The sequence below is a fragment of the Strix aluco genome, chromosome Z (assembly GCF_031877795.1).
Source record: "Strix aluco isolate bStrAlu1 chromosome Z, bStrAlu1.hap1, whole genome shotgun sequence".
Lineage (NCBI taxonomy): Eukaryota > Metazoa > Chordata > Aves > Strigiformes > Strigidae > Strix > Strix aluco.
The window spans coordinates 7,687,888-7,710,051 of NC_133971.1; the positions used below are offsets into that span (position 1 = coordinate 7,687,888).

Sequence of the window (22,164 nt, forward strand, 5' to 3'; positions counted from 1 at the left end):
CCTGCTTGACAAACCTGATCTCCTTCTACGACAGGGCGACCTGCTTATTGGATGAGGGAAGGGCTGTGGATGTTGTCTACCTTGACTTTAGTAAGGCCTTTGACACCGTTTCCCACAGCATTCTCCTGGCGAAACTGGCTGCTCGTGGCTTGGATGGGCACACACTTCGCTGGGTAAAAAACTGTCTGGATGGCCGGGCCCAAAGAGTTGTGGTGAACAGAGTTAAATCTGGTTGGCGGACGGTCACGAGTGCTGTCCCCCACGGCTTGGTTTTGGGGCCACTCCTGTTTAACATCTTTATTGATGATCTAGACGAGGGGATCGAGTGCACCCTCAGTAAGTTTGCAGATGACACCAAGCTGGGTGGGAGTGTTGATCTGCTCGAGGGTAGGGAGGCTCCAGAGAGACCTGGACAGGCTGGAGCAATGGGCTAAGGCCAACTGGAGGAGCTTCAATAAGGCCAAATGCCAGGTGCTGCACTTGGGCCACAACAACCCCCAGCAGCGCTACAGGCTTGGGGAGGAGTGGCTGGAGAGCTGCCAGTCAGAGAGGGAGCTGGGGGTGTTGATTGACAGCTGGCTGAACAGGAGCCAGCAGTGTGCCCAGGTGGCCAAGAAGGCCAATGGCATCCTGGCTTGTATCAGCAATAGTGTGGCCAGCAGGGACAGGGAAGGGATCTTACCCCTGTACTTGGCACTGGTGAGGCCGCACCTCGATGACTGTGTTCAGTTTTGGGCCCCTCACTCCAAAAAGGACATTGAATTACTCGAACGCGTCCAGAGAAGGGCAACGAAGCTGGTGAAGGGTCTGGAGCACAGGTCGTATGAGGAGCGGCTGAGGGAACTGGGGTTGTTTAGTCTGGAGAAGAGGAGGCTGAGGGGAGACCTCATCGCCCTCTACAGCTACCTGAAAGGAGGTTGCAGACAACTGGGGATGAGTCTCTTTTAACCAAGTAACAAGCGATAGGACAAGAGGGAATGGCCTCAAGTTGCGCCAGGGAAGGTTTAGACTAGATGTCAGGAAGTATTTCTTTACAGAACGGGTTATTAGGCAGTGGAATGGATTGTCCAGGGCAGTGGTGGAGTCCCCATCCCTGGAGGTGTTTAAGAGTTGGGTCGACATAGCGCTGAGGGATCTGGTGTAGATGGGAACTGTCAGTGTTAGGTTAATGGTTGGACTGGATGATCTTCAAGGTCCTTTCCAACCTAGTTCATTCTGTGATTCTGTGATTCATTACCCTACTCTGATTCAACTGGTAATAAATTAAGCTAATTTCCCCAAGTTGAAGCTGTTTTGCCTGTGCCAGTAACTGGTGAATGATCTCCCTGGCCTTATCTTGACGCATGAGCCTTTCATTATATTTCTCTCCCCTGTCCATCTGAGGAGGGGAGAGATAGAGCAGCTTTGGTGGGGCACCTGGCGTTCATCCATGGCCAACCCACCACAATGATCTTCTCTAGATCTGTTACCAGAAGATGTTTTAAAGTGTGAACCTGTTGAATGGTGGTGTTTAGCACACTGCCAGCTCTCAGTGTTTCAATCCTGAACTGACTTGTAACTGAAGCAGGAGCCAGGACTGGCACCATGTGGAAGACATAGTTACCATCCACACAATTAAAATACCCATCAGGCACAGACTAGTTAAATTAGTCTCAAAATTAGAAGTTATTTAATAACTTCTACTATTCACTAGGTAAACAAGTGGATTTATATACATGATTTTTTGAATTATAATTATAGACAATAGCACCATTTTTTTATCTATTCACCTATGTATCAGAAGATTAGGTAAGTGTAAATTTATACGTAGACAGATACCAGCAAATCTATTCAAAACTATTGTGTCAGCTCCCTTCCAGTCAGTACAGCAACAGCTAAAAACCCAACCACTTAATGTGCTGGATTGTATCACTCCTGATACTAAGGAAATTATGTCACATTATTAACCTAAAGAAAAGTTAGTGAATACTGAAGGTGAAAACAAAAGAAATCTCAGTAGTTCTTACAGTCACTGAATAGATCTTTTCATTAACCAAAAGGTGAGAACATGTAAGAGAAAAGGTACTTAAGAACATTCAAATTGTACAGAAGAGTGGTATTAATTTCAGGATCTTATACAACTCAGAAAAAATAGAAAAAATATCAGCTGCAAACAAGTAAGATCAGCATGCATTGTTACTTCTTTCTTGGTCTTCTGACAGAAAAGGTCTAAACAAAACATTTAAAAAAAAACCAACAAAAAATTGCTGTCACAGCTGCATTAATCTAGCAGAAACATGCAAAAACAAGTCCTTGGCTAGCACTTGTTATGCTCCTTGCAACTTTCAAAGCCACGTGGACTTTGGGACAGAAACTGCAAAGCGGACATGACCGTATACTAAGATCAGATGAAGCCACTACAGAAGCTATCCAAGCAGGCATCAGTGAACTTTGATGGTGCCATCAGTGTTTCCTGCACTTTTGACAGTGCAAATTCCTTCTAACATATCATCTTTACTGCTGTTCCTTACTTCCTTCTCTCTCTTTCTGCCCACTTAATCCTCTCCTAATATAACTCCAAACAAAACCCTGAGCCACCATGACAACTGCAGCTATTCCATATGCATAGCCTACTTGTTTATGCATATTTCAAAGAGCCCAGTATACAACCTTATCTGGTTCTGCATGTTTGTGTCACCACTTATGGATAACCCATTTGTCTGCTGCTGTCTATGCTGCAAGAGGTCACCCAACCCTCCAATCCTGTCTACTTTTGCAATAGGTGACAGTGGTGCTAGTCTAGCAGAAACTCCAAGCTATCTTGTCTACTGCAAAAAAACAGAAGACAGCCAGAACCTTGCTGTCCATATTAAGCATGAAACTGGACCTGAAAATTATGCATATTGAAATTTTGTTGTCAATTAATGCTGGTAGACAGTTAAAAGAAAGGGTGCTGACCCACAGACTAGAATTGCAAGCTAAGGCTTCAGGTCAGTTGTTGATCTGCAAGGAACAAGGGTTTCATCACACTTCTAAGGCATAGCTCAGAGAGCATCCTACCAAACAGTTTCCAGTTACCCTTTTAGAATTCCTGCATCTGGTCTATTATTCCCCATATACTTTTCCTACCTATTTTGGGGCTAGGAACAGTTTTTAACTCTGATTATACAGTTCCTAGCATAGTATCATTTCTGTTCATGACTTGTTCTCAGAGATACTCTTAGCTATGCAGGCTACAAATCTGGGTGGGTTGAAAGGTTGACAGAATAGAATCATAGACCCATTTAGATTGTAAAAGACCTTTAAGATCATTGAGTCCAACCATAAACCTAACACTGCCAAGTCCACCACTAAACCATGTCCCTAAGTACCACATCTACACCTCATTTAAATATCTCCAGGGATGGTGACTCAACCACTTCCATGGGCAGCCTGTTCCAATGCTTAATAACCCTTTCAGTAAATAAATTCTTCCTAATAATCTAATCTAAACCTCCCCTGTTGCAACTTGAGGCTATTTCCTCCCATCCTATCACTTGTTACCTGGCAAAAGAGACCAACACCCACCTTGCAACAACCTCCTTTCAGGTAGTTGTAGAGGGCGATGAGGTCTCCCCTCAGTCTCCTTTTCTCCAGGCTAAACAATCCCAGTTCCCTCAGCCACTCCTCATAAGACTTGTGCTCCAGACCCTTCACCAGCTTCGCTGCTCTCTTCTGGACATGCTCCAGCACCTCAGTATCTTTCTTGTAGCAAGGGGCCCAAAACTGAACACAGTATTCAAGGTGCAGCCTCACCAGTGCCGAGTACAGGGGGACAATCACTTCCTTACTCCTGCTGGCCACACTCTTTCTGATACAAGCCAGGATGCTGTTGGCCTTCTTGGCTACCTGGGCACACTGCTGGGTCACATTCAGTTGGCTGTCAGCCAGCACCCCCAGGTGCTTTTCTGCCAGGCAGCTTTTCAGCCACTCTTCCCCAAGCCTCAGATAAAATTCCATCTAGATTGGTATCCAGAAGAAAATGCTTGCAGAAAGTATCTTTAAAGGGGGCAATTTTGAAGTGGTCCTTCCCATGGTGTGTTACCCTTGGCATTCAGCAGTTGGGGAGCTAACTACACACATTACACTTACATCAGTGGCAAAGTAAGCATGATTTTTTCTAAGTTCATCTTCGCTGTGACTCCAAGAGAGGAAATAGGTGAAGGGTCCCATCTAGCAGGATGCCAACCTTTGCAACGTTTTAATTAGGATTCTGCATGGAACTGCCCACATCCAGACTCCATGGTGAAATAATATGAAACACTCCATGGTGAATACGTTTCTCTCCTGAAGGAAGCAATCTTTCTACGTTAGAAATATCAGCAGTATTTCTAATCATTAATCACCTTATGGGCAACTGCTTCAGAGAGTGCTACTTTTGAATTATGTTTTTCCCCAGTATCTGTTGAGATTAATATATACTGCTTCCACAAACAGTTTCTTCATATATCGGTGATGCAGAACTTTTACCACAGGCTGTCAAACACAATGTTAACCTGCCAGCTTTGTTAATTTCAGTGAATTACTTCTTTCAATATAATTTAATCACTCTGTTCATGTACTTGTCTTCAGATTATGTCATGCAAAATCCAGTTTCACCTTCAGATGTTTTTCTTATGTAGCTTCCACTATCACCAAAGATTTGGTGCTGAAAGGAAAAAGGTGCTGAACAGACATAAATCTCAACACCTGCAGACAAAACCAGATTAAATTATGACAATATCCTGTACATATACAGCTCTCCTTATGTGAAAGTCTAAAGCATTTTCCAGTCATAGATGTCGTTATCTACCCCATTCATAAAGCAAGAAACCATAGGCAATCAATGTCTGCAGGTAGGATGTGTCAGTGTTTCCACCTTTGGAATTGCTGTTCAGGACCAGATCCAAAGATCTTATCACATGTCTGTGTGAGACATAGAACAGACCCTCTCCTAAAAAGCTAATAAGAAGTCCCTATAGCAAAATCCTGTCCCACTTTTTCTTGTTCTATTGAACAAACCTGACTCTATCAGCAATTTACATTATTTCCTCTTTAAAATCCACCTCACCCAAGAGGAACATTTGTATTATGTTAAATTCTGCACTGTGTATATTAAAGAAATTACATGATGCACATTCACTTTTCTATTTCACTTAAGATGTCAAAAACTCTCAGTCTAGTTACAGTAACTGTATTCTCTGTATTTTGTTTTTCTGCATTAATACAGCAACACACAATTCCTGACCACAGTAATTAATTTGTCAAAAGTTTTGATAATATATCTGTTTTTAAGGCTTTATCTATACAAAAAAAAATAACTTCTGCTCAGAAGATTTAGGGCTAAGTCATTTGAAGTTATGAAGACTGACTTCAACAAGTTTCTGTTCTGTCTTTCTTAGCAAAAAACTTCATTTCAGAAAAAGTTTCTTTATGTTGGCTTCACTGAAATATTCTGCAATCATGCACTGAAGCTGCATTAGCACCTAACGTAGGAGAAAATTGCACTCTAGCCTTTGAGGAGGTCACAGCAAACCCGACAGAGTCCCAGGGAGGTGAAAGGGAAACATTCGTGGTTCACAAGACAGATGACAAATTAAAAAAGTGTCAAATGTAGTTCTCTGTCTTGTGGATTTTTTTCTTCTGATAAACACTCTTATGAGTTGTAGGCTAGTTTCATGATTCAGCCTGGCTCAAAATCCTGAAAGCTTAGGCTTGGCAAACATCAGTGTTACTTTCTGACCTGGATCAAGAATAAATACAAACAGCTCAGGCTTGGAGCAGAGCAGTTTTCAGCCACAGATTAAAACTGAAAAAGCCTCTCCAATATATGCAGCACAAAAGAAAAATCTTCCTAATATATATGCAGCACAAAAAAACTAATTATGAGAAGTTTTCCTTAACATACCTAAAAAAGCTTGGATGACTGTTTTAAGGTATCCATCTTTATTGGTCATGCACTCTCAAGCAAGTAATTGGGTTTCACACATTTTCAGAAATGTGTCAGAGTGTGAGTAGCTTAATACTGATAAGAAATCTAAACTGCTACTGATTCTGCTCTTTTCATTTCTTTAATTATGATATCAGGTTGCCATAAACTAGCCAGCTGAAGAATGGCAGAACTGGAAAAGAAGACCATGTTAACAGAGATGAAAAGAAGCATAAAGATGGTGAACTCTTACTCACTGCATAAAGAATAGAGTATTTCATCACTAATACAGTTCCTCCTCTTTTTTTTTTTTAGTAATTATCAAATGTTCACTTTCAGATTTATAATGGAGCAGGTCATATGAGCAGTCTGAGGCTTGAAAGTAGGAGCTATCAAGTCTAGCCATGATCTTTGGGCTACCTCAGTTTAAGAGAGAGGCATATTTCACTAGTTCACTATGCCAGGGTTTGAGTTTGTTTCACAAAAGTTTGTAAACTCACAGTATTGGAAGAAGCAACTATTAAAAAGCAGAAGAGATCAAGTGTCCAATGCATTTCGGGCTTTTAATTTCACTTTCACTGCTCCTCAGGACATATGAAATCATTTTGTTCTAAGAAATATGCCACTGAAAATCCCTATTGTAACCACCCACGTCAGAAATAATTCCAAGTATATATTTGGTTCTTCTGTCTAAAGCCTCCACCACAAATACAATCTAACTATCAAATCAAGTCAAGGGATTATAGTCTTAGTAAAGTAAATCCCATGGATTCACATGCACCAGCTGATGTACAATAGTATAACACAGATAGAGCTATAGTGACTGTTTAATTTCTGCAAAATATTTAAGGGAAAGGTTGGTAAACTATTTTTAAATTACTCTTGCTTTAGAAAAGCTTTTTTTCTAATCAGACAAAGAACACAACATTGAGATAAAGCACTTATGTCATAATTATGCTGTAAACTTGAACTAAATCCAGTAGTCTAAAAATATATCAATTAGTCCAGCAAATAATTTTAGTTTAATGGATGGGAAAAAAAGGTAAGTGGCTAAAGAATATGCTTAAGATCAAGATACTATTCTAACTCCTAATAATAACATTAAAGTTGCTCTGAGAATTATAATACTATGAGATTATATGGTTAAAATATGAGTACCACAAAGAATGAAAATATTCCTTTAAACTGAAAGAACTGTTTAAATTTGAAAATTTGTCCTTTAAAAATCCTTAAAAACAGGGTTACTGCTATAGATATAACTGGCACACACTCTTGGGATTTCTGTTTTTTTAATGGAGATAGTCTCTCAGGAGACTATATCAGAGTCTCACACTTGGAAGAAAATCTTTAAAAACTGCTAAACACTGAAAACATGCTTGCAATTACAAGTTACACAACTTGTTATGAAAAATCCGTAACTCAGAAGTAAAAACCACCAAAGAGTCTGCATTTTTTTTCTAACTAAAATTCAGCAGCAATACAAGACTGCATTTTTGGCATATTGGGATAAATTCACGGGTTCAGAGAAAATAGCATTGTTCACTTCTCTTGTAAAGAGAGAAAAAAACAACGTGCATGCATTAGCACTTACATATATTGTAACAACACAGGGAATGAGTATCTGGAGCTTTAGACTACTGTATCTTGTAGGATGCATTTTCCACAACTGTAAGTAGCCATAACTCCATTACCACTGGACAACATCCTATTCTTTTCCTCTTTCAGCACCAGCAAATAGAGCAAACAAGGAGATAATGTCATCACTAAAACCTAATGCTAAATTTTGGTGTACCTGTATATATCATATACATCATAAAATCATATTTGTTTGCACACAGAAGTATATGTGTGTGCATGCATGTGTAAACTCCTAGTCCAATTTTTCTACTGAAGTCTCAGGCAAAATCATCCAAATCTTGTGCCTTTATTTACAGCTATATCTCTAGAAAAGAATAGATCCTGAATTTCAAAGGCTGTTGTTGCCAACTGTGTTTACAGATTGCAGAATATCATGTCAAATGTGCAATGTGACAGCAGAATTTTCTCCTATGACTTATTTATATAAAAGAACTATAGGGAACAATTGACAAAGAAGAAAAGCCTTTTTGAAGAGCCTACCTTAATAATTACATTTGTGACTGTTTTAGTACATCTTAGACACTTTTTTTTTACTGCAGCAATGTTTGAATTATCTTCCATGAATAATGACAAGAATGACAACACTGCAGTCGATAATTCTTTGGATTTGTATGTCTGCCAAGGGGGTTTTCCTGTGTTCCTATTATGCCTCTTAGTCTTCAGCGAACATATAACCAATTTTTATCTGCTGATGTATTTCTGTATTTCAAGTGATCTCTAGCTCTTGATTTCTTTACTTACACATTGTCTATACTCTCAACCTGCTCTATCAGCAACATGAAGAGTATAGCAGATCTTTTTTGCATAATGCTCACAGTCTTTTAAAGAACTATTCAAAGTAAGCTTTCAGACCTTTAAAATGCTCCATGTGCTCTGCCACAAAGGAAAGGTTAAAATAAAGTCTATGACAATGTACAGTTAGAAACAGAAAACTGAGAAAAATGCTTTTGAAATTTTTTCCTGTAGTTGGTCTGGCCTTTTTTTATAAGCTAAAGGAAGTAGTTTGCAAAGTCATTTAGATTTTTAATGACAATAGGAGTAAAGGTTAAATGGGAAGAGGCTATAATTGCAAAGAGCCAAATGTATCATTTCTCAGACCATCTGTGAACAGATAGTTGACTGTCATGCAAAACAAAAATTGGCATGATGCATACCAGTCAACAAAAAATCTCTGAACAAAACATCCATCTCATAAGCAGTTACCAGACCGTTTATGATTGAGCCACAAATCAAGCAACTCAATAGTAGCATACACAAATATTAATTATGCAAGCAACACATAGGCTAAGGAAAAAATAAGAAAGGAAAAAAACACAAATCCTCCCAAAACTTCCCTCCCCACCCCACGCACACCACTGGGTGCACCAAATGTGATGAAGATAATAGGGAATATAAACAAACCTGCCCTCATTATGAACTAGACCTTTTGGTCAAACTCCCTACTTGCAACATTGAGATACTAGGGCTGGTTTCCTGCATGCAGTGGTCACAGCTTCATTCCAGCTTCTCTCCTCCTCAGCTTATGAGCCGAGAGAAATACCAACTAAGAGTTTCCTAGAGAAGCTCAACTAAACCCCCAGAAAATACATATTCAACATATCCCATCTAATCAATCTCAGTAGGATTGTGGTGGCCCATTTGGGGGGGCAGGAATAGGGACTGTACTAGTCTCCCTTCTTAGATGAAGGAATTTTTTCCACTTTTATTTGCACGTGTCTATGAAACAGAGAGTTTTCCCTACAGCTGCTCAGGAATTAATGCAACAGGTCAGCAAACATGTGGTTCACAGTGTCACAACTCAGGAAATGTCCAGTGCAAATACTTTTTTCCTGAGTAGACAGCTCCTCTAATAAACTAGAATAAGAAATTAATTCAAGAGAGAGGAACACATTAAAAAAGGGAATCCTAAATTTCTACTAAAGTGAAAAAAAAATCATTCTCCCCCTGGCTCTTAACTTCCAAGAGCAGGGATCACTTCAGACAAAACTAACCTTCATTTGTAAGTCATTGTTTTAATTCAAAGTTATTGCTCTAAGAAAACTGCAAGGGGAGATTCAACTCAGTCTAAACATGAATGTTTCTCCAGTTATCCAAAATTGCTAAGCAACAGTTTTGTTAAATTCAAAGAGCTCCTAATTCAGGAACAAAAATAGAAGTCTACTCAAATGCACTACAGAGTAGGTGAATATTCAGAGGAAAGGAATAACATTCAGGGTTATTGAATTAGAAGGCAGATTCCAAACAAATTAGTTTTAATCTCTATTTTCATTTTGCTACCGATTTCCCAGTAAAATATCCTCTGGCAGGAGAAAACATACACACGTCTCATAAAAGCAGCCTGTTGAATGAGTATTAAAAATGCAGCCTGGAACAGAAAGCAAGTTTGCCTCTTCGCTGGGGCATCGTCAACAGCCCCCACTGACCCCACACACCGCACCTCACACCAAGTCCCCAAGCCAGCCCAGTGGGTTGGTCGCAACGTCAGCGCTGGCCACCTCTACCTTAGTAATGACATCTGGGCAACTCCTGACAACCCTTCAGCCACCAGGAAGGAAAGGTGGTTGGGTATATGCCACCGGTTATTTGTCACACAACCTTTTTAAATGGAAAACAGTGTCAGCTGTAGAGTAAGTCAATGGGTACTTCCCACCTGGAGTTTTTTAATTGAAATGGGGAACTCCAGGGAAATTCAGTGTTCATGTCTCAATGCTTCTCAAACCTTGTGAATCTGCATAAATTGTTCTGGAAATCTCTGGAAATCCAAGAGGGAACTAGAACTCACTTTCCCAGTTCCTGGCTAAAGCCATGGGTCAAACAAAAATGACAAGTAAAAAACTTGGTTGTCCTGTGTAAAGGATCAGGGGAGGATAACAAATCCTACATCAACTCTTTTCTTTCTTGGAATTATGCATCTCTGATCCCTGATAGAAAGGGGGAACCGGGGAGGGTCACAATGCAAGCAGGATTGATAAGCATGCCTGCAACGATTTCAGGCATGATTTGATGGTATCCCATATCCCTAACAGGAGGCTAGATGCCCTCAAATTCAATCCTGAAGTTCCACGCGGCAACCCATGACCTGAAGAAGTACAGTTAAAATTAAGGTCTGCTTCCAACTGTCTAGAAACACTCTCCAAGATACTTGTGACCCAGTTGTGCCAATTTACTCCTGTGAAGAGTAGTCCCACTGGGATAAACTGCAGATTCAAAAGGATTAAATTCTTTGCGTCTTGATTATTGATTGGGATCTCAACATCACATTTTTTTTTTCTTTCAGGTTTAGATTCACAAGGAAGAAGTTCCACAAAGCTTTTCCAGTACAGAGAATGAGATGTTATAACACAGAGAATTACTGCAGTGCAAAATTACTGTAACTATTACTAATAGCAATGTTTATGGCATCATACTGGATATCAACTAGAAAAAGACACTCATTTTCTGGTTTTGCTTTAGACATGGATACTTGTGTACAAAGAGAGAAGAAAGATATACTTTTCTAAAGGTTAGCTTGTAACCACTGATGTAATTTGAAGCATTTAGTACAGCACAACACAGAAGTGCACTACCCGGCTATCCACGTAATGTAGAATCCATCTTGACATCTCCATCAGATACTGCTCACCTTTCACATAACATTAATCATAACAAGGACATCTCTTTGTCTGCCCTCTCACAATGGAAAAAGAAGGCAATAATTTCCCTTATGAACCTCACTTAATTCTAATCTTTACCAAATTCCATACTAAATCAGCTGTCTACTCCAGAATTTCTGACTCAGGAAACATAATGGTGTAATGCCACACTACTATTCCTCTGCTCAGAATTAGGGAAATAATCCTTGAACAGTACAGCTGATATCCTTGAATGTGGAACTAGATACTCACATCAATCTGTGTGCAAGATGGTAACCACCAAGGAAATACTGTGTCTGTTTAAAGCATAATGTATGTTTCTACATGCTTTTCCATTTCAGGGATTGGCAGGATCCCACTGGGAGTATATGCCTTCATTATTTTGCACGGTACATCTCCAAGTCACATTATTCAGCTTAAGTGCTGAATGCACCTGGCAGCAGTATGTACAGCTACAGTGCCTCCTCTTGGCACAGTCATACATATAACTACAGACACACGGACATGAACATGCACACAGGATCTGATCTCTCTTGTACCATTTGGCACAAGCTGCATCATTCCATTACTCCAATTAGTGCTTATGCCAGAACAAACAAAACAAAAATACTGTCACACTGGGAGCTGGCAAGTAGTTTGAATGACTGCAGGATAGCACCACCAGTCACAACCTAAAATAAGCTACGCAGCTCTTACTGAAAACTTTTGTCGAACTTTTTCATGCTAATTTTGGCCTTTTAAAATAAGCAGTCAGCCTTTATCAATCTGTGCCAAATTTATCAGAATGGAAAGGGCTACACATGACCCATTGTAGTCTGGATCTCTGTGAAACATGAATTATTACTTTTAGCTAACTTTTATCCATCTAATATTGTGATAGTAATCAAGCAGGGATAAAGTGTCAGACTGAGAGCTCAGAGGACTCAACTTCAGTGCTCATGCAGCTTCCAAGAGATGTGTCATTCTGGAAACTATAGCTGTAATTTACAAGTCCATTTATATTTGTTATTGCTGTTACAGATGGGATATGTTATGGCAGACAAACTCTTACAGCACTTCTGAGGAGATGAGAACTTTCTATATTCATGACAGTGGCTCCTGAAGTTGACACTTCCACGACAATCACTGTCTCTTAAAGCTGACACTTTTGTACAAGTATTTCCACACTGTTTATACTCAACCACATTCAATTGCTCTGAAAACGCTGAAATTTGGCAGCATTACATCAGAAGTGGTCAAACAAAGTACAGAAAGGGCCTACAATGTTTTATCCCAGGCAGTGATCAAGAATACAGAAAAAGCCAAGTCAAAATAAATCAGATATTTATACTGTAAAAGGATTACACACTTCCCTCCATACACCTTTTCCACCACTAATGCATAACTTATGCATATAACAAATGCACTAGTGCATAACTGATTATCAGTGGAAACTAGCATATAACTAACTTTTTTTAATACGAAGTTTAAGAAAGGAACTTGATCCCTCCATAATCAGTGGTGTGACTGCAGGATCATTGACCCTGAACTCACAGACTGTATTAGACACATTGTCAACAGTGGAAACTCCTCGGTGGCAGCATGTGGAAGTGGCACCGGGAGGTACTTTTGAATGCCCAGGCATACTAAATTGCTTTGAAGGAAGATACTGCTGCATCTAGCAGCTGCAGCTAGCAGATTAATGGAGCAGGTTTTGCGCTTGCTTTGTTGAGAATCTGCTGCAGCTGCAAAGGACTGTCCAATCACTTCTGTGGACAGACTGTAAGAGCTATGGAAAAGCAGATGATACCAGAAAATGGTCTGGTAAACAGACTGATCAGTTTTGCTAGCCCAAACCCAAGGGCAATTTAGATTAAGATTACTTCTCTGAACCACCAGAGTGGATTTGTGAAAAGAGAAGGAGCTGGTTGCACTTTCTCTGCACAGAAAGGATTAGCAGGCTGATTGTTTGAGAGATCTTTTGAAATGTTCTTTGATAGGGTACACGCTGCAAAACGCAGAAGCTTCAGGAAAACTTCTCTCTCCTGAACAATACTCAGGTAAATAATTCAAGTCAAAGGTAATTTAGCACCAGAGATATGTGCAGGCAATTAATTGAAAGGGATAGTATACAAGCGATTCATTTTTGTGTAGATGCTTGAAAGCTTCAAGCTGTTACTTTAATTGCTCCTTTAAATCGCTAAAATCAGAGAGAATAAAACCATCTTTCCTCCTTGCTAGCATGGGGCAGATTTTCCTACGTGCAAATCATATTTGTCAGAAATACTCCCCCAAAGACTCTTTTTTCCCTACTTCTTTCTCACTCTCTCCTCTCCCTTTCACATGTGTTTTAAAAAACAAATGCTTATACTGAAGAAGCCAGGCCCTCCTGCCAACCACAAGCTTCCATCCCACTCCCATCCTCTCCCATAATATGTCACCTTGTTCTTGTGAAAAATGGTACATTCTCTACAGCGTGGATCGGCATGCTGTAGGAGGAGGAAGGCAGCTTTGAAGCATGCGGCACGCTGGAAATACTGATGTACCCAACTCAAAATCGGATGACAGAGCTGTTGAAATAAAGCTGCTATGTTTATTAGGGAACAACCCGTTTGCTTGGGTTTAAGTATTTGTTTCTTGTCTAACATTTATTTTGCATGTTGGGAGATTTTTGGTCTCTAGTTTGAGTTGAGGAAGAAATAAGCTTCTCAAAGTTCTTTCAGTCTATCTGTTACAAGTATAAAAAATATAAAAAGTATATAAAATCAGTTTAGATCTTGAATTTAAGTTTTTGTCAAAACAATCTCCTTGAAGCTCATGTTCAGTAGAACTGTTTCAAAATAAGATGATCAATTTAACATTAACTATTTTTCTTTAAGTTGTGTTAGGCATTCTTAGCAGAGAAGAAATTTGTACATTTGCTAAGCTTATGTTAGTACTTTTTACTTCATTCATTATTTACAAAAACAACACAGCATTATTTTGCTAATTTGGCTTCATCCACCCAGCTTTTCAGAGATTTTGAGTAAAGCTTGAATCTATTCTAGTCACACAGAGCACCTTCATAGTTTCTAGGTATTAACAAGTATGAGGACCTGCACGCAGAGCAAGCAGTTTCAGCAAATGAACGCCAAAAGATGTTTTTTCTTTAAAAATCAGTGCATGATATCTTACTGATCTTGAAAGTGCTCAGATTCTGTGCACAGCCAACAAATAAAAATTTAAGGAGAAAAAAAAGCAGTAACATGTTTGAAAAAATTGTACAAAGATAAACCAGAAAAATTTACAAGTTCTACAAGCCACAGATGAAAGAAATACTTTTCCATATAAACTGTTTTCACCTAGTGCTAGAGTTTGTGTGGGTGCTGTATAGATTATACTGCTGTTACTTAATTCCTGTAACATCTGTAGGATTTTTGCAGCAAAAGTACAAATGATTGGTGAGTATTTTGGCAGAAGGTTCCTCTCCCACATTACCAGTCTCACTCCTTTTTTTGACACTGGCTGTGTGACAGACTCTCAGAGAAGAGAAGGAAATCACTCCTGAAGAGATGGGGCTCACTGCAGCTCCCTGGAGTTCCACTTAAGGACTACCTAATTGTCATTGTAAAGCTAAAAGAAGAGATTAGCAGGACATTTGTTAGGATGAGACCGTTAGCATTAAAATTTTTGTAGGAACTTTTCCATATTATAAAACAGATATTGGAGCAGAGCTGTTAGACAACTTCTGCATTGCTTTTGGAAGCTGTCACTGATTCAAGCAGAAATCAAGAAACAGTTTTCTAGAGGTGTATGAACAGCGGGGGGAAGAAACAGCTCAAGTAACTGATGCCTCTGAGCAGGCATATGCTTGTGAGTGCTCAGGGATTATCTACCACTCTGAGAAGCATGTACAGAACAGAAGCGCTAGGAGCAATGACAGAGCCATGAGAGGGGAGATGGTAATTCAGAGTAAGTAAAGAATATGTGTCCCTGTATCAACAATCTGAGTTTATACTAGTTAATACGCAGTCATGAAAACTGGGTATCTTTCACTGTTCCGGAGAAGGAAGCTTGCATAACTTTGTTCTCTTCCCTTGCTGAAGAATGAGCTTTATTTCCATGAAAAAAAGGTGTAGAAGACGGGAGAATAAAGATGATTTGACCTGACCATTTCTATGTTAGAATGTGTTAGTATTATTATCCTCTTTTTATAAACTGGGAAAAGAATGAAGGTGTGTGGCAACCTAGCAATAGTGACAGAGCACTGAAACTGCAGCAAGCCATGAGCCATCCAGCCATCCTTCACATCCCTCAAAAGAGAAAGGACATGTAAAAGACACAACATGCTCTATTTACCCCTACTGTGCAAATTACCTTTCATGCAGGCACCAAGCTGTGCACCTGGGGTGCCTTATTTAACTTTCTGTACTTTCACTTCATATTTCTATTTACCTTTATCATGCTGTTAAAATAAACAAGTAATATGCACATTTTCTGGAAGAGAATAGACAAAAACATGTTTGAAATATGTAGAGATTAATATTTAACTAGACAGATGGACTAAACAAAAAGACAAGTAATACAGCTTGGCAACATAAAAGCAGCTACCTGTAAAATAACTGAAATTAATGGCAACAAGAACAGTAAGTTAAAAAAACCTGAAGGGCATAAGATCTTGAACCACCCTGGTTCAGAGAAAGGTTCCACATACTGCAGGAAGCTCTGCACCCCGCAGAGCAATGCTGTGATGCCCAGCACCCTGCTTTTCAGCAGCTCATAAACTAGTGCAGCATATGGTGTGGTGGGGCAACCCAAGCATGAGCTCTTCTTAGGGCCCTGTTAGCCCTACATGTGTACCTCACGTGCACCCAGAGAACAAATGAACCTAACAGATGAGGGTACCCCGAAAACACTATCGAGGTCCCTGAAGCACAGCCCTGATCCCCCCCACAGTGAGGATGGAGCAGACTGAGAACACTGCCAACATGCACTGCACTCAGGCTGCAACCGAAGGGGGAAGTGCACCAATATCTAAAGCAAACCAAAGTACTCAAAAGCCTTTCAGGTGGCTTCCCATCAAGCCACTTGCTGCCATGCAGCCTGCAGACAGGACCAACATGAGCAGCATTCCCCTAGGTGCTTATCTAAAGATACACAAAGCCATCACATGCCCTGGGAGAGCTGTTCATAGCTTTGCACACTTATCAGTATATAAACTGATCATTGCATGGTGACAGCAATTACAAAATGTTATGGCCAGTACCCTCCACAGGAGATGGTTAAACATTCTTCATGTCTGGTTCTGGTAGCATGTGTGACTATAGAGCCTTCCAGTGAGTCTGTTAACTCGCTTGCCTCAATGTATCCCTGAACAGTCAGAACTGAAAGATGAAAAGTTGAGAAGCAGTAAGAGATCATACCCTGGGAAAACAAAACAAAACGGCCAGAAGCCAGAAGACTTCAGGAAATAGTGAGCACAGATGACACACAGATGACTCTTACCTCCTAATACCTTCCTACAACCTTCAACTGATTTCAGCTTCTGGACCTGTTCTAGTTTGCCAGTCTAGTAACTACTAACGACTTCTGCTTGCAGGTAGCTGTCCACTTTTTGAACCTGAGTAAGTCTCTTTCCTTCACAGTGTCCCTCAACAGAATCTCACAGACCACAAACTTGTGTTTGTTTTGAACCTTGGCCTCATGAAATTCATCTGATGCCTACTACCTCTTGCATCAGAAAAAGCAACAAATGCCTTCTAACTCTCAGGACACCCATAACTTTGCAGAACTTTCTAATCAACCCTCCAAGTCATCTCTAAACTTCAGATGCACAGAAGCCATTTCATACTTCCACTCCTTCTTGATTGCAAACTGTCAGTCTTTCTCTAGTTTTCATCCCCTCACGTCAAACGGGATGTATCGCAAGTGTACAGTCTTCAATATGCACGCAAATTCTCGATTTATGCTGTGGTAGCATAATGGTCTTCTCTGTTTTGTTCTCTGTTCCTCCCCTAGTAATGTCATTCACCATTTTGGTTCCTGCTGAGCACTAAGATCATTTAAGGGAACTATCTATTGTAATCCTCAGATCTCAGACCTGAGAGATAAAAGTCCAGCACAGGGCCCATCCTTCCAGGTGTAGAGTTCAGACTGTTTTGCCTCACGTGCATCACCTAGTATTTATTTCACCTGCTGTTTATTTATGTTCCATGTAGGAGTATATTAAATGGCACACACCACAATGTCTGTGGCAGTGAGGCCAAGGACCAACTGAAAAAAGAAAAAAAGACAAATCTCATTCACTACCCAGACCTGATTCACTAAGCGATCATGTCCATCCTATGCAGTGAATGAGACAGGAGCCCACTGGAAAAAAAAGACATTATTTTAAAAAACCACATAATTATAGTAACACATACATGGGGAAGTAATAAAATCATTTGAATTACCCAAATTTGAACTGCGTGACTCTGCAACTTTAATACCATTTCTACCATGATTAATTGCATCAAGTCACAAAATAGGTGATTCCGTTGTTTAAGCTGTGGTTTGTAGCCTTGAATTTTCATACTGATTGCAGGTGAACAGCCTTGCTCCAGCTCAACCTTCTGAGACTCCCCACCACACACTTTTCTTGTCAGATTTGCTGCAGAACCTTCTCATTGTTTTTTTACATCACCCGGGAGAATGACCTTTTATGCAGAACTAGCCTTTTAGCAACACAAAAAAGTACTGAAGAATATTAGGGATGTTGTTTTTTCCTTTTTCAACATCCCCATGCTTTGATATTCCTTCAATTGACTGCATACTTTTAGACTTTATTTTCTTTCATACTTCAATACTACAAATATTGAAAAGCTGTGCTTTGAACAATACAAAAGTAGTCATTTTTAATTGAATTGGTCCTAGTGGGAAAGAACAGTATTTTTCACTCTTACTAGTACTTTTTGAACAATTTGTAAACATAGTGGAATTAATTCATAAAGCAAAATATGTCACTGATTCCTTGGCAGTGTCTGATTCCAAAGGCAGAGGTTATTCATCATTTTAAAAAAACTAAATATGTGTTTGTGACAGTTTCATAAAGTTCCTAAAAATTTACACTACTCTCTTGTGATCATCTAAAGATCACAGGAAGTACACAAGAGTAATAGGAGCAGCACTGATTGATGTTTATCCAGAAATTATTTTCTCATGATGCCCACTCACTCATCAAGCAAATGACCGCAACTTTAGACACAGGGGATACTAAATCCACTGAAATCAATGGTGATGATTTACTGACTTTTATAGAATTTCATGGTGATTTTGATACTAGGGTCTTCAAAAGAGCTTCTCGACATTCCAACATTTATGACGGAAAAGAGGCAGGTGCTAATGTACAGTTGGACTATGCTTTGTCATACATACTCAAAATGAACTGTGGGTTTGCGTGTGTCAATGCAAAGTGAAAGTGATTTTGTGGACTTTAAAAAAGTCGCTTTTTATTCATAACATGATGTAGGACAGGATTCGGTTAGTGGAAAATACGTGTATGTCAAACGGTACACAGCAAGACAGCAAACAAAATCAAAACTTAAACCAATTATTTTAAGTTGCACTAGATACCTCCGGTCAGTAGATAACACAGCTGCTTTCCAAGAAACACACAGCACACATTTGCAATAATTTAGTTAAGTACAACTGCTCTTAAGTATACCAACCTTGGACATAAAAAATCTCATTTTCAAAATAAAATCTTAAATCGTAAGTGAATACAAAACTAAGAAATATATGATCTAGATGTTTAGCAGATTACATATATGTAGAATATTAATCTTTCAGTAACAGGATGGACTAGAAATATTAAGGACAGAATACAAGAATTCAGCTAACAGATGATGAACTGAAAACGTGGAGCGATAATATAACTCTGACTTAAGTCAGCAAGAAAATCTATCATTGGTTTATAGGTTTCATGTTTTGTTCTAAAATATATTTCTGAATACTTTCTCATCCTTTTCTTCTTTCAAGTACACATGGTGATGGTTGCTGGCAACTCCCCAGGACAGGGTGGTATATAAACAGCCTAAAAGATGATTTTACTCTTTGGTGACATAAATTTCTTCATTGGCCAAAATTTCCAGACTGCCACAGGAGTAAATGCAACAGGGTGGATGTACCTGAACAGCCTGTCTTAAGCTGTTTTAGTCATTTTTATGGGTCAATTTCACTTTCAATTAAATGAGTTATTTTCATAATGGCCATATAACTGGAAAAGAAGGCACCAAGTATGTGTGAATGCTGTACTGCAATGTCCACATGAAGAGCAGGATTCCAGATGCAAAACACCAGCAGATTAAAGTAACAAATCAGAGGCTATTTAGGATTCAGGTAAGTATGTTCTGAAGAAATATTTACCTTTGGAGACCTAGGTATCTTACTGTTACCTCTTTTTCATACCGCACTTTTCTCTCACCTGGTGGACTCCCGTGCCCTGCTGCAGCTGTAGCAATAGCAAAAGCAGATGCAGGAGAAACCGAACAGTGGCTATTGTCAGCAGTTTGTACTGTAAAGGGAACAGACAGAGGAAAGTTAACAATTTCTACATACTTTTCACATTTTTCAAGTTAAGCAATACTTAAACACTAATGTTTATACATTGTGAACATGTTTCATTGGCAGAGGACTTTATATAAGGTAAATAAAAATATCATAATCAAATTTGTGATTAGGTTTTATTAAGTTTTATTATCAGGTTGGTGAGGAACAAGCAGTAACCAAACAGAAAAAAAAAAAAAGACAAAAACAATGGTGTAGAAAATTAACCTAAACAAAAAGTAATGTATAGACAATTAAGCATATTAACCAACTTCTGATAACTAGACTCACATATTTTCCCAGGTCACTGCCTAGGATGTGTACAGTTTTGCACAATTTATCAAACCTTCTCTATAGGGAGTGCTGTGAACATTGCTTCTGACTAGTACTCAGATAATACAGCACTGTTCCCCACAGTTTCCAAATCCCAAATCTTGCCATCTCACCACAAACATGCCCAATAATAGAAGATTACTATTGGTTTAAAATTCAAGTGTCTCAGCAATTTATTAACAGTTGAGAAGACTGCTGGTTTTGTTGTTCTAATCCCAGGCATGAAATAACTGCCTAGAAACATGGCTTGCATATGATGGCAGCATTTTAAGCGTTCATGGACATAGCTCACAGCTCTGCTAATGATTTCAAAGAGCCACGTGAGAGCTATTTGAGGAGCTCCACCTCTCACTTTTCCTCTTCAATTGAGCAGTTTATTCAAATTTTGGAACAAATAATGTGACACCATCTGTAAATGTTCAGTGTTATAGAAAGAGGCAGACACAGTCACTCCCCATTGACAATAATGGGTGCTGTGTACTTCATGAGTACATATGGTGCCCAAAATATGTCCCCTTAGTAGCTGAAAAAACTCTGTCAAGGTCTTGAGAGTTTTGTGAGAATAGGACTGATACAATGTTAGTCTTGAACTTGGGCACATCCTGCTCAAGATATTTAAGAACGTTTCATCATACCAAAGTCCCAATATGCTTCCAAGTCTCTTGTTATTACTATACAAATTAACTGGCGCAATTCACATTCTAACAGCTTTTTTTTAAATACCCAAGAAATAAGGAAAATACAAGCAAAACACATTATTCAAACATTATTATTTTCTAATACCCTGTGAAGATTACAGCTACAGTATTTAAACTCTTTGAAGTGGATGATAGAGGCAAGAAACATCAGGTTCTTACCTCCTGGTTGACGATAGCGGAGATGACGTGGTGTTGAAGGGGATCTACATGGGGAAAGCTCTGTGGTATCCGCTGCTGAGGTGCTTTCAGGAATTGTCCGGTCCACTGACACAGACTCTAGAACTGCTGCTTTAAAAGAGAATAAATGTTAATACTGGGATGATAACTCATAATTTGTAACTCTTTAATGTATATTATATATTATAAAATTAAATACGAAACAACTTATATATAAATTAATGTGTCAATTATTGTATCAATTATTATATTATGTTATGTTATGTCATGTTATGTTATGTTAATGTATTTATAAAGTCTAAATATTTTTTAAAAATACCAAGAGGCCATAGGGAACTACCGTATGGGGCTTTAAGATACACATTTTTAAAGCACAGAGTATAGTCAGATTAGTTTGTTTTAGATATGGAGTGCCTCTGCAGTGATTATAGAGTATGTGGGTAATTCGGGACTCTCAGTTTACAAACACCAAGAGATAGAAAGTCTGCAAAGGATCAACTTTGAACAATTTGAAGTGTACTGCATTGATAAAGTATATGTGCATCAAAGGGGGCTTCACTGAAAGGTAATGTTTAAAAAATGGCCGTTAATTAATAGCACTTAATACCAGTGCTTCCATACCAACCTAATACCACTAAATACCATCTAACACAAAGTTGTTTACATTTAATCTGTGGTTTACAGTTGTTTTAAACAATACTGCTTCTGGAACGTGTCATGAAACTTTTGCATTAAGAAGACTCAGCAATAATTATCCTCTGGATGGAGTTAAAGGACTGGGAAAGTTTTGTACCGATGATATAGCCACACAAAATCTCATAAATAAAGAACTTGGTGAAAACCAGCAAGCTCTCAGTTATAAAAACAACTTGGATAATATTGCACTTTTAAGTCAGCAGAATATGCAGTGAAAGGCACATGTAGTAGGGATACTTGAACTCATAGGTTTTATAAGCGTTGGGGAAAAAATCCTTGCTGGATAATGATGCGTAATCAAAAACTGCCCAATAAAATGGCCAAACAGCACTGAAGAGTAGATTACTCCACGGAGGAGATCTTCTACTAGAAGAGTAAAAAACGAATGGCAGAAATACTACTTCCGAAATGAGGGGAAAAAAGCTGATAAAATATATCCTACACTTTATATGGATTGCAACTGTGCCTGCAGCATAAGCACTGTACATATAAACATATATATAAACAAAAACTGGAAAACAAA

At 39.0% G+C, this 22,164-nt stretch overlaps 1 protein-coding gene across 3 annotated transcripts in view; it reads right to left on the reverse strand.

The window, feature by feature from the left end:
* Positions 1 to 22,164, reverse strand: part of RASGRF2 (Ras protein specific guanine nucleotide releasing factor 2) — a 133,886-nt gene that overhangs the window by 36,783 nt on the left and 74,939 nt on the right. For 2 of the 3 annotated variants that reach the window (XM_074813805.1, XM_074813807.1), the window contains exons 16-17: positions 20,928 to 21,056; positions 19,616 to 19,705 (exon numbers count right to left, since the gene is read on the reverse strand). In XM_074813805.1, coding sequence (XP_074669906.1) covers positions 19,616 to 19,705; positions 20,928 to 21,056 — 219 coding nt within the window. The remainder of the gene's footprint in view (positions 1 to 19,615; positions 19,706 to 20,927; positions 21,057 to 22,164) is intronic. The other variant, XM_074813806.1, reaches the window with a different exon arrangement.